At 40.6% G+C, this 13302-nt stretch overlaps 2 protein-coding genes across 2 annotated transcripts; both read left to right on the top strand.

The window, feature by feature from the left end:
- Positions 1-6936: 6936 nt before the first annotated feature.
- lrata (lecithin retinol acyltransferase a) lies at positions 6937-9193 on the top strand. Its single transcript, XM_075464457.1, has 2 exons — positions 6937-7470; positions 9041-9193. Exons 1-2 carry the CDS (start codon positions 6937-6939, stop codon positions 9191-9193), a joined length of 687 nt encoding a protein of 228 aa, XP_075320572.1.
- A 1484-nt stretch (positions 9194-10677) lies between these two features.
- LOC142379315 (lecithin retinol acyltransferase) lies at positions 10678-12096 on the top strand. Its single transcript, XM_075464456.1, has 2 exons — positions 10678-11163; positions 11941-12096. Exons 1-2 carry the CDS (start codon positions 10678-10680, stop codon positions 12094-12096), a joined length of 642 nt encoding a protein of 213 aa, XP_075320571.1.
- Positions 12097-13302: the final 1206 nt, after the last annotated feature.

Raw genomic sequence — 13302 nt, 5'->3', positions numbered from 1 at the left:
CTAGAATGTACAATCTAGGAAAAACAGTATCCAATCATTGTGAACGGACCGTTCACAATGATTGGATTCTGATGCCGTCTATCAAACTGCAATCTGCTCCTCCCTCCCCCTCCCCCTCCTTCCCCCTCCTTCTCCCTGTGCGCGTACCCTGCTCCGTGAACGAAGCTTGGCAGGAAGCTAAACTAGAGCCAGCTTGGCTAGCACCTAGCATTATTAAACGTATAGTTAGCATATACTAAATACTAAATACGGCAACGATCGATGCTTGCTGTCAGAACAGCGCTCGTGCACCTTCGTGCTCGTGCGCGTTCATGTACTCTAGAGGCGTGCCTTCAGGGGGAAAGTGAAGAAAAGGGTTGGGACTTTTTACCTGTGTATTTTCAAAATGCAGCTTCGCTGGACTCAAAATCCAGGATCTCCTACCCTACCTTTAATGAATGAATAACAGCACAGCCTGAACTTTCACACTCTGTGGTTTTCCCTATCATCAGATGATCTACTATTGTGTTTGCAGCCTCTCCTCTGTATCGGACACATATCCTGTGCACTGCTAAAGCAGGGGACATAGTGAACGTATGTGAAGTGACATAACTTTTTTCTTCTTTTGATAATAACCCTACAATAAGAAGCACTCAATTAGAGTCATTTATCACAGTCAGTTCAAAAAGTTAAAAACATACAGAAATCTATTATAGCCGCTTAATCCAATTCAGGGTCACAAAGAGGCTGGAGCCTATCCTAGCAGCCATCAGACAAGAGGCTGGGTACACCATGCAAAGGTTACCAGTAAATTACAGAACTGCATGTGTTGTATTAAGAGATTTCTGACTTTATGTTTATACAATTGATTTAAGCAACTGTCCTGCTCTCATGCAAGTGACATGTCACTCTCCCCATCACCACTGTGGGAAAATGAAGCCAAGAGGTGAGCCAAGAATGTTGCTGTGGCATACACATGAAACCATTAATCAAACATATGCCATGTATGCAAAGGATTTAAATGCTCCTATCAAATAGTTGGAGGGCTTGGCCAAACATTCACGGAAGCCCCTGTACATAAGAATCACATACGGCGGTTACCCTGAGCCTACAGAAAAATAACATGAGACAGTTAAGTGGACCCTTTCCATCACATGGCGTGGCATGGCTGAACTTGATGCTATATTGGGTTTTCTGTTGCGAGTAGTGCATAATACCTGTTGCTCTTTAGGGCTATCCCAGCTGAAGTTTCAACCAAGATGAGTTGATACAAGTGAAAACACTGATGAACATCTGGTTAAAAACAGGAATGATGATTTACAGAAATCTGTTATGGGTCATAATAAAACATATGCACATAAAATCTATATAAATTAAGGACTTGTTGGGTGTACACACAATTAATGGGTGTGTATCCACAGGATTAATACTAAACATGGCAAGATCAAGAATTCTATCCTCAAAGAATCATCGAGCCCCACTCCCTCCTCAGCCTACTCCACCGACCAAAGCCCCCCCAGCTTGGCCCCCACCACCGGTGCCCACAGCTGTTATTTCCAACAGCGTCAATGCTGTTGTCTAGGATGCTAAGGGCCTCTGTGTTGGTAAACACCATCTCAGCCAGAGGTCCAAGGATGGAGTGAAGAGAGGGACAATCAGACTGTTCAATCAGAGAAATCTTATCCATATCCCTTGCAAGAACACAGCGTCCAGTTCAACTCTAGCTAATCTCAAACACGCAGTACTCTATATCAGATCTTTAAGTACCAAATTATTCCTGATAAATAGTTTTATTTCCTCTCCCTATCTTGATTTTATATTTTTAACTGAGACATGGCTCGACAAAAACACAGCAAATGCAGTCCTGATTGAGTCTAGTCCACCGCACTTCAATTTTGTGTCTGAAACACAAGAAAACCAGAGGGGTGGGGGTGTTTGTGCCATGTTCAGGGACAATATACCCACCCACAAGTTGTCATTTGGGTTTTTTTCATCATTTGAGTATGTGTCATTCAAAATGGAGATAAAACAATCTTCCATACTTTATTTCACCATTTATAAACCACCACAGAATTGTTTTATTGATGATTTTACTGAACTACTTTCAATTGTGTGCACTGCTTTTGACTGTTTAGTCATAACAGGGGACTTGAATGTGCATGTGGATGTGGCCCATAACAAGCAAGCTAAAGAGCTCCCTGCTGTCCTTGAAATGTTTGGTCTAACTCAGCATGTGACTGAGCCCACCCACAACAGAGGGCACACTCTAGATGTGCTAATGTCAAAGGGTGTTGTTATCTCAAACGTGGATGTCGTCGATGTTGCTTTATCTGATCATTTCTGTGTTTTCTTCGACCTGTCTGTTACACCCAAACCAGCAGCTGGGTCTGCAGTTGTTCGGGGAAGACTCATAAATGACAGAACAGGGACACAGTTTATGGAAATGATTAGGTTTGAGAACACCCTGTGTTCTGATGTTGATGATCTGTTGCACTCTTACACATCAAGTCTCTTAAATGTTTTGGATACCATTGCTCCTGTCAAGGTTAGGATGGTTAAAAGTAGACAAAGGGCGCCATGGAGGAAAGAAGAGTCGGTCAGGGCACAGAAAAGGGAGTGCCGGAGAGCCGAACAGAAATGGCGCAAGTCAAAGCTCCAGGTTCATTATGAGACTTACAAAGAAAAGCTATGTGTGTTCAACCAGACTTTGCATAGAACAAGGGAGAGTTATTTTTCTTAAATCATCAAAAACTGCAGTAACAACTCTCGTGTCCTGTTTGCTACAGTAAACAGATTAACAAACTCACCAGTTTCACTGCCTTTAGAACTAATTTCTACATCTAAGTGTAATGAGTTTGCAATATTCTTTAATGACAAAGTTCAAGGCATTAAAAATGCAATAATTTCCACAACACAAATAACTACTCTGCAGACAGCTACACACCTAGAGCTGACACATTTCACACCTGTTACTGACAAAACAGTCGAAGAGATCATCTGCAGTCTGAGTTCATCAACGTGCTGCCTTGATGAGTTGCCCACTAGATTCCTAAAGTCTGTGCTGAGCAGTTTGTTACTACAACTCACTCATCTAGTCAACATCTCACTGCAGACTGGAACATTTCCAAAGGCCTTAAAAACCGCTGTCATTAAGCCTCTTCTAAAGAAGAGCAATCTTGATGCCACATTACTGAACAACTACCGGCCCATATCAAACCTGCCATTCTTAGGCAAAGTCCTAGAAAAAGTTGTATACCAGCAGCTTAGTGACTTTCTCCTGTCTAACAATGCTTTTGATACTTTCCAATCAGGCTTTAGGCCCCACCACAGCACTGAGACAGCTCTGATCAAGGTGACAAACGACATCCGCCTGAACACAGATGCAAGTAAAGTCACAGTCTTAGTTCTGCTGGACCTGAGTGCTGCCTTTGACACAGTTGACCATGTGATCTTATTACAGAGGTTAGAAGACTGGGTGGGAATCTCTGGTCGTGCTTTAAACTGGTTCAAGTCCTATCTGGAGGACAGGAAATATTTTGTTGAAATTGGTAACTGTGTCTCAGACCAAATGGCTATGACCTGTGGGGTTCCCCAGGGGTCAATCCTGGGACCCGTACTGTTCAATCTGTACATGCTTCCATTAGGCCAGCTAATACGCAGCTATAATGTGTCCTACCACAACTACGCAGATGACACTCAGATCTACGTGTCACTGACGGCAGGAGAACACGGGCCTGTAGATACATTGTCACTGCATCGAACAGATCAGTGTGTGGATGCAAAACAATTTTCTCCAGCTGAACTCAGTCAAAACTGAAATCATTGTCTGTGGCCCACAGAAACAAAGAGAAAGTGTCATCAGTCACCTTGAGACCCTCTCTCTAAAACCTAATAATCAAGTTAGAAATCTAGGGGTAATATTGGACACATTAAATCAATAGCATCAGCAGCTTTTTACCATCTAAATAACATGGAATAGTGTCTAAACCAGACTTAGAGAGACTGATCCATGCGTTTGTCTCCAGCAGGTTAGACTATTGTAACGGCCTGCTCACTGGGCTCTCTAAACGGGCTGTAAGACAGCTGCAGTATATCCAGAACGCTGCTGCTCAAGTCCTGACTAGAACCAGGAAATACGACCATATTAGTCCAGTGCTCAGGTCTCTGCACTGGCTTCCTGTCGCTCAGAGAATAGACTTTAAAACAGCTCTGCTCTTAAACAAGGTCAGGCTGCGTTTCAGTTTTATGCTCCTAAAATCTGGAACAGTCTTCCAGAAGATGTGAGACAGGCCTCAACTCTGACAATGTTTAAATCCAGGCTGAAAACAGTTCTATTTAGCTGTGCATATGACACCTGAAAGTATTTTACCTGCAATTACCTGCCCTCTTCGCTTTTAATTTAATTAATTAATGATTATTTTTAAAGTTTTTATTTTATTTTATTTGCCCTCTTGTGATTTTATGTAGCTGTAAAGCACTTTGAATTGCCTTGTGTACGAATTGTGCTCTACAAATGAAATTGCCTTGCCTAAAACTCAACATTCTAGCTCACCTAGAGTTGACAACCTACCTGAAATTAATGTAAAACCACCAGTAACAAATGGTCTCCAAGTGGTTTAGTTCTACAAAGCAATGGCATACAAAACGCAGAAAGTACAGAAAATTGGTACTTTCTGCTTTTTGTAAGCTTTTGAAACAAACTTAGCTTTCCCCATAAACTATAAAACCACTGTTACTAACTAATTTTATTGTGAAACTCTCCTCCTTTAATTTCCAATCTTGACAAAAGACCTACAGCTCAGAGACCTATTGGATCAGACTCGAGGCAGCTTTAAAACAACAAACTTGGGAGCAGGTGGCAGACCAGAGATGGAGTCCAGAAAACTGGATGAGAACTGATTTCTTTTATGATCCAGACTGTGGGCCTTGACATGAAGTGGTGGACGACACGAGAGTTTACACAGCTAAGAGCTTTATTTAATTAATAAGAGTCTTAACTCAATCTTTAGAGGATAAAGTGCAAAAGAATAAGCAACCATGAGCACGAGAGCTGTGACCACATGGAAGCCTCCCAGGCATGACGCATGAAAAGTAAGACGATGCACCACTACCAGTGGGGGTACAGAGGGGTTTGACATTATATTGCATAGTTTTGAGGGCTGCAATAATGTAAGTAAAACCAATAGAACATTGGAAGATAAAAGTAAAAACAAACAAAATACAAATCAAGGCAGGGATAGTGATGTGACTGTGATACCAGGATGTAGCTGGGGGGAAATAAAGCCACATAGTATACAAGCACGTGCTAAGTAGAGTATTGACTAACATGAGAAAGGGTGTTGCAATCAGTAGATAGTGACCTGGTATGAGACAAGTACTGGAAGCACAACTGAAGTTCACAAGGAAAACTACTTTGAAAATGATGAAGAAAGTAAAGCTGACTAAGATTGAGCAAATCCACAAACCCAAAACAAAGTCCAGAAAGACAAAAGAAACAACCCAAAAGCCAAGACAGTAACAGGTGGTGTCATTCAGAAGTAGACACACTGGGAATGTCATGAACAGCTGGCACAAACAGTTATTTATGATTTTCCTCAACAACAGTAATATATATCCTTAATGCAGGAGCTTTTAAAGTCAGGAAGTGTGGACTTCACCTCAGATAAAGCTAGAAATAAGATGTCACCCTTATGTCTAGGCCAATCCCTCAATGCTTATGGGATGCTAATGATTATTTAATTTATTCTCATACACTCACCAAATATACCAGAGTATAATTTACCTCAGTTCAGAATACACTAGATACTTTAAAAAGTGGGTATGTCCAAAGGTAATTATTAGTGTCTAAAGCACGACAAGCGTTAGAAACTAAGTGGGACTTAGTCTAAGTGGGTTTTTGTCTTTGTGTTCATTTTGATCTTTTTTGTCTCATTGTGAGCTATTTTGTCTGTCCATGGGGTAGTTTTGAGCTTTTTGATTTTTGTTTTGCAATTCTTTTTAATAGTTTATTTCTCCTTTTGGTTGTTTTATGTCTTTATAATGGTCTTTGTGGTCTCTGAGTGACTACGTTGTCATTTTGTGTTTTAACCACTGTCATTTTGCATAACTCTGTAGCCCTGAAGTCTCTTGGTGATTATTTTGTCGCTCTTTTTCTTTGACTCTACTTATTTCTGTGTCTTTGTTTAAGCTTTCCGTGTCTTTATTGTCACTTTGCATTTCTTGGTTGTTTTCTGGCTCTTTCCATAAAATTCCTTCACAACTAATATATTTAACGACCGTCTCTTTAACCAAATGTAAAACATTTTGGCTACTCTGCGTTATACCTTTGTGTGATTCTTTTTTCTTTTCTCATATTTAAGATAAACTCTCTTGGAGATTTGTGTAAGGTGCTGACCACAGACTCTAACTTCACATGTATTTCACTTTAAATGAACATAATACCAATATCGACTTTAATATAGGGTTCATATGTCGAACAACAACAAAAAATCTTCTAAATGACTTTAGGAATTTAGTTTTAGTGAAAGCTTGTAAAGCCTTTATAATTGGTGATCCCAAAGCTGCAGCTTAACAACTAGCCACTCAGCATACTTTCTTTAAATCTCCATGTTCACATGTAGCCCAAAGCAGTTTCATTTCACAAACACAACACGTTTACATGGTCTCGGTTATTTAGATTATATCAATTAAAACTTCTTAAATGGTTCTCCTGTTATTTTTCATTTATGGCACCTAATTCAAAGTAGAAAAACAAAAGATTTATCTGTGCCCCACAGAAAACACGCAGCTGGAAACAAACGCATCAAGGAAAGAGGCTGCACGTTTGCTCAGGCCAATCAGCGGCCAATCACGTTCTTGTTTTTTTTTATCGGACCTTATTCTCCTCCTCGTGCCAGTGAGGATATAAGGCTTGTTAAGTTGAGGCACGTTCGGAAATTTCCAGTTAAAACCGTCACGATGCTGCAGCTGTTGACATTCCTGGTGGAGAAGTTCTCCCTAATTTTTCAGCTCAAGATCTTTGAGTCCAGCTGTTTGGAGCGTGAGGACCGTGAGCGTCCCGTGCAGCGCGGTCCACATCCGCCTCTCCGGAGGGGAGACCTGCTGGAGGTCCCCAGAAGCCTCTTTACCCACTACGGCATCTATTTAGGTGACAATAAAGTAGCACACCTGATCCCTGACATCCTACCCGTGCTTACAAACAACCACAAGCTCATCAGCTCTGTCATCACAAATAACAGACTCATCCTCGGCTGCATCTACAAATGCGCCACGGTGCGAGTAGACACACTGGAGGACTTTGCTTATGGCTCCAGCATCCTTGCTAACCGCATGGATAAGATGATGAAGATGCAGCCGTTTCCCAGCGACTGTGTCGCCCAGAGAGCAGAGAAACTAACCGGACCCTTCCCATACAGTCTGCTGTGGAATAACTGTGAGCACTTTGTAACATACTGCAGATACGGATCTGCAACAAGTCAGCAAACAGAGAAGGTACGGTGCCAACATTTCTTTTGAAGTAGTGCAGAATTGCCATGAATTGCATTAACCTACTTCCATTGCAGGTCTTATCATTTGATAATTGGCAGTTTTAGGATGCTTCCCTTTAAGGAAGACGCATCAGTAGCTATTAGACTACTTATGGATGGGGGGGGGGGTTAAATGTTTAGTTCCACATTTAATATTGGAAGTTTTTCTGTAGTTCTTTAAAAATCACCGGGCTGTTTTAGGGGATTAACATCTGTTGAAACCCAGTGATAATATCTACATCCAGCTTTTCTGTTTCACAGTTACAATTTAGTCATTTTAAAAATGTGAAGAAAAACAAACAAAAAAAAACATTATCTGAGAAAATAGATCATGTAAAAACAACGCACAGGTTTTACACTTTTGACATCCTTCCATATTGGGCAGATCAACAAGACCCACAGGTTTATACGATTATCAGGATTCCACCTATAAATGAAGCCAAGATGCTGCCACACAGATTCTGACACATCTCAGTTTAGGTTAATATAATTTGTTGATGGCCTTAAGAATGCGCACCCTCGTCTGTTTTGTGTTACACCGAAACGTGCAATTTTTTTCTGATAATAGCAGAGCCTTTCTATCCAATCAATAAAAGTTGAAAAACAAAATACTTTTGGAGACATTATTGATAAAAAGGTGTCCTTTCTTCAAATCCGGTCTCACAGCAGAATCTTGTTCCACATCTCACAACATAACAGCCTTAAGATGAATCCCTGGAAACTGTAAAATCACTGTAGTACAACATCCTTTAATCCCCATTTTTTGAATTATGTCAAACTGTCGCACATTCTCAGAATTGGTAAAGTTACCCTCTTTCCCAGATTCCAAAAATCTTGCATGCCTATGTTTTAAGGACTATGCGTACCTTTTTGAAGAAATGAAACTATCACAAATGTGCTATTCCACAGCTATTAGATGTTCCAAAACACATCAATTCACAGGTAGGGGTGAGCAGTTGGGATTGTAACACAAGGGAATCAAGTTTGAGTTCATTCTTACCCATTATTTAACAAGAACTTTTCTGTCCCTAACAGTTGGTTAGGGCTGGTTTAGAGAATATAGATACATGGTTGGGGTTAGAGATAAAACCACATAGTTAGGGTACATATTAAAACACCTCCAACAACAGGTAATGAAAAACTTTATCACCTCACAATTTCCAGGCTTTAATTTTGACACTTCCACATTTTTGACATGTGGACAAACATACATTTGATTATGTTGGACTGAAAATCTGATCAGCCGTGTTTTCTTTAGCCGTCCTTTTTATTGTCCCACCTTATCTAAATCTAACACGGTCTTAAAGCTATTTCACCATGACAGTGAAGTGGTGAAACATATTGCTGCCATCACTTCTGATTCACAGCATCATTATTGACTTAACCACATATTCCAAGTGTCCTGAAATGGTTCCAACAAGCATTTTCTGTCCATCAGAATTGACAGTGATCTATTATTATTACTCATATTGAATATTTCTATAATGTGGAAAATCTTGATAAACCATAGGTTCTCATTTTTTCTCCCTTTGTAGTTCTGTGAGTGCTTGAAATCAATCATCAGAGACCAGCGCAGCGTCATAATCTCCGGGCTTCTTGGAATTATCTCGATGGTCTGTTTTGGTATGGCCCCGGCAACTACGTTACCCACAGTTTTGATACCCTTCACTCTGTGGATGGCTGGTTAAAGGAGCTCAGCACAACGAACCGGGTGTAGAAACTGAGTCGAACATTAATTCAACAAAGAAGACAGACTAATATGCTCCAAATGGTGCACTGTTGTCATGTGGTGCCTTGTGGTTTGCAACCACACTTTAGTCTTATTGTGCAGACGATAGGGGTGGGCGAAAAAAATCGATTCATGTACATATCAGGATTTTTTTATGGGATGATTTTAAAAATCGATTTTTCTCCCCTGAATCGATTATATTACTTCATATCCGTGTCCAGAAAAACTTCATCAATTCATTACATTAAGCTATGTTAAAACTAGCCCACATTTGTGCTGTGTGGACATTTCAATTCATTTAGTAACTGTAAACTTTAAAAAATGCCTCTTTTTGTCTCAGTTGAAATAAATGTCAGCTGCTGGACTGACTGACACAGACTGATGTGCATTGTTTATGGGAATGACATTCATTCTTGAAGTGTATGATTCAACTTTTTTAAAGAGGAAGAAAATTGCAATTACTGATTATATCGAATCGCAATACTTGTAGAATCGCAATTATCAAGAATCGTGATACAAATCGAATCGTGACCAAAGCATATCGTCCCACCCCTAGCAGACAATGTTGAATGTTTTGTGTTATTTGCATTTCTACTGTTGTGTAATTTGATCCTTTCTTCCCGTCAGGGTGGGAGTAAAAACACGTGAAATCTTTGATATAGGAAAACAATGATTTCTTATTGCTAACTTCTGAGTTAACACAAAAGTGGGTAAACAGGGGACTAAATCACTATGTTGATGTATATACTGTATTCATATGTATTAATATATAGTAGCAGTCTTTGCTAGATTTAAAGCTGTAAATATGTCAATTGTATAATAAAAAGCTTATTTTTACTTGAGCCTTGTGTGATTCTGATTCCTCATACATCTCCATGTATTCACATATCAGGGGAACGAGAACCCTGAATTACCCTTAATAATGTTTGAAGAATGTTTAGTTTTAGGGTTGGCAGTATAAAAGCTCCTTAATTGCTGATACAGTAAACATGTGGACGTTTTGTATAGTTACACTGAACGTACATCTTATAGCATGCATGCACTTACATTTAAAGCACTTTCAGATATGTACACATTTCTGTTAATATTCTAGAAAGTGCTGAATAATGCTGAGGTAAATCGAAACAGTTGTGGGCCGTTCTATGCTGAACAAAGGCTGGTTATTTGGGCATGATGGCTCAATGTCTGACCTTTTAAATTAGGATTGAAATTGTTGCCAAGTCAGCTCTTTTAATGAGGATCCTTGACCTTAATACACCGCAAACAAAGCCTGAGTTTCAAAATAAAGCCACACGGCAAAGTGGTTAAAGAAAGCTCCTTTCTTTCTCCCAAAAACAAACTGAACATTGACCAGTATTTAATCCTGCTAAATACCTCTACCCCTCCCATTTCCAGCATGAATAAAATGCCCAGGTGTCAGGCTCTTTGCTTCATACCGCCACCATGTTTCTCTACCAGCTCCTCAACTTTTTCTTTGCAGCCTCCAAAGAGGAAGAGGACTCCAAATATGACCTGTCCCTATATAAACGCGGGGACTTGTTAGAGGTGCCCAGGACTTTATTCACCCATTTTGGTATTTACTTGGGCAACAATCGGGTGGCTCATCTCATACCTGACATCCTGCCTGCAGTCACCCAGGATAAATCTACCATTGCCAAGATGGTAACAAACAACCGCTTACTGCTGGGGGTCATCACCAAGATGGCCAGTGTGAGAGTGGACTCAGTGGCAGATTTTGCCTACGGATCAGAAATTCTGATCAATCACATGGATAAAGTGTGCAACCAGCCTCCCTTGGATCAGGACGAGGTGGCACGGAGGGCTGAGAAACTCCTGGGATCAGTTACCTACAGCTTACTGTGGTACAACTGTGAACACTACGTCATGTACTGCAGATATGGGATGGCCATAAGCTATCAGACATACCAGGTAGAGTGACTAGACTACTGTCTGTCTTTAAATTGTACTAACATGACAATATGTCGACAAGAAATAGTTTTTGGTCCTCACTGGCTAATGAGGCCTTGTGCAACAAAGACAAAACTGCAACCGTCAAGAGTCAAGACAATTAACTTCCCTAAGTCAAACTGTTCGAGGCTCAGATTAGATTGTAGGTTTTGTCCCTCATCACTCAGTATATTAACATCTCTTGAGAGGAAACTCTTGTCCCCAGTGTGAACAGAAGACTCAGTTAGAACAGCCTTTTGAATGTTTTCTTAATGAAATTACACATGAAATTACCCTTTAAAACTTGCCTCCATCTACAAAGAGGTGTGTTTTACATTCAGAACAAGCAAAAAAGTTGTATCATCTTTCCATGATTAGCATTTAAACAATGATTTTTGGCTTTCTATTGAAAGGTGGCCTTTATTTATTTTTCTTTTACAACAAACTTAAATTCTTCGCAAGCTTTGTATTAAAAGGTGTCAGAAAGGTTACATTGTGCATGTGACAAAAGGCCAAAGTCTAATTGCACATGGGTTACGTGCAAAGTCGCAACCCTCAGAGTAAATCAGTGTTAAGCCAAATGTCCTTATGAAGGTGTGTGAGCAAAAAACCAATAGATTAATGCTCTGATTCAGACCCGCTGATGTGTCTGCTTCTGTCACAGGGAAACAAGGCTCACTCATTCAGGAGGCGTGCGGCTCCATCTAGTGTTACTTTACACCCACATCATTCTCTGGGTCTCACTCTCTTTTATTGCAGTTCTGCACAACTGTACGGAAGATTGTGTTCAGCCGACTGAGCGCCTACTTGACCGCACTGTGTGGAGTGTGCATCATGTTGCATCTGAGCTGCGTGACGCCGCTGACAGTTATACTCACCCTGCTCATCTCCTTCACCATCTGGATGGCATCCTAACCCGGCTGGGTGAGGCAGCTCAGGAGAAAATACTGGTCTTTGAATAAAGGCAATGGGAGACAAATGTATGGACACAGACTCTTATAGAAATGCAATGTTTGACTTTTTTTTGTTGTTTAGATGTGTGATTTGTATATATGTTTTGACTACACTTGTTTTGTTTTTAATTGTCATGACAGGATATTAATCTGTTGCTAAAAGTGGTGCTGCCATACATCAATTCTGAGATACATTTCTAATTTAATCTGTCATCCATCATTAATGCATTTCAGTGCTCTGTTCTTTAGAACTGATCCATTTTATCAGTCGCAGGTCAAATACAGATTATGAGCACGAAGACTGGGATAAAGCCTAATAAAGATATCAAAAAGAAAACTACAACAGGATCTATATGAGCCAGCCTTCCTTATCAGGTTGTTGAGTCTTTTTAGGTCCCTGGTTCTGATGCTGCTGCCCCAACAGATGACGCAAGAGGAAATGACGCTCTCAACAACAGACTTGTAGAAGATCTGCTACATCTTGCTGCAAACCTTGAAGGACCTTAGCTTCCTCAAGAAGTACAGTCTGCTCTGTCCTTTCTTGTAGATGACTTCACTGTTGTGTCTCCAGTCCAGTCTGTTGTCCAGATGAACACCAAGGTATTTATATTCCTCAACCACCTCCACTTCTTCTCCCATGATGGAAACAGGGTTTGATCTGACCCTGTTTCTCCTGAAATCTACAATCATCTCCTTTGTTTTGTTAACATTCAAGATGAGATGATTGTTCCCACACCATGCCACAAAGCGGTCCACCAGCTCTCTCTACTCAGCTTCTTGTCCATCTCTGATACACCCGACAACTGCAGAGTCATCTGAATATTTCTGTAGATGACAGGAGTCTGACTTGTACTGGAAGTCTGAAGTGTACAGAGTGAAAAGGAATGGTGAGAGTACAGTCCCCTGTGGTGCTCCTGTGCTGCTGATCACCTGGTTAGACACACAATTCTTTAGTCTGACAAACTGTGGTCTGTTTGTCAGGTAGTCATTAATCCAGGTGATTGTTGAGGCCTCCACCTGAGTCTTCTGGAGTTTCAGACGAAGCAGATCAGGCTGGATTGTGTTAAATGCACTGGAGAAATCAAAGAACATGATCCTCACAGTGCTGCCTGCTTTGTCCAGATGACAGTGGGTTTGTTGAAGCAGGTGTATGATAGCGTCTTCAACT

The sequence above is a fragment of the Odontesthes bonariensis genome, chromosome 4 (genome assembly GCF_027942865.1).
Source record: "Odontesthes bonariensis isolate fOdoBon6 chromosome 4, fOdoBon6.hap1, whole genome shotgun sequence".
Lineage (NCBI taxonomy): Eukaryota > Metazoa > Chordata > Actinopteri > Atheriniformes > Atherinopsidae > Odontesthes > Odontesthes bonariensis.
Note: the sequence above shows the minus strand (reverse complement) of the source record. Positions and strands in the feature narration are given on the sequence as shown.

Excerpts from the sequence above, each read along its gene's own strand:
- lrata (XM_075464457.1), top strand. The coding sequence starts at position 6,937 with ATGCTGCAGCTGTTGACATTCCTGGTGGAGAAGTTCTCCCTAATTTTT. Across the intron at positions 7,471-9,040 it reads CAAGTCAGCAAACAGAGAAG|TTCTGTGAGTGCTTGAAATC; the intron begins GTACGGTGCCAA and ends CTCCCTTTGTAG.
- LOC142379315 (XM_075464456.1), top strand. The coding sequence starts at position 10,678 with ATGTTTCTCTACCAGCTCCTCAACTTTTTCTTTGCAGCCTCCAAAGAG. Across the intron at positions 11,164-11,940 it reads TAAGCTATCAGACATACCAG|TTCTGCACAACTGTACGGAA; the intron begins GTAGAGTGACTA and ends CTTTTATTGCAG.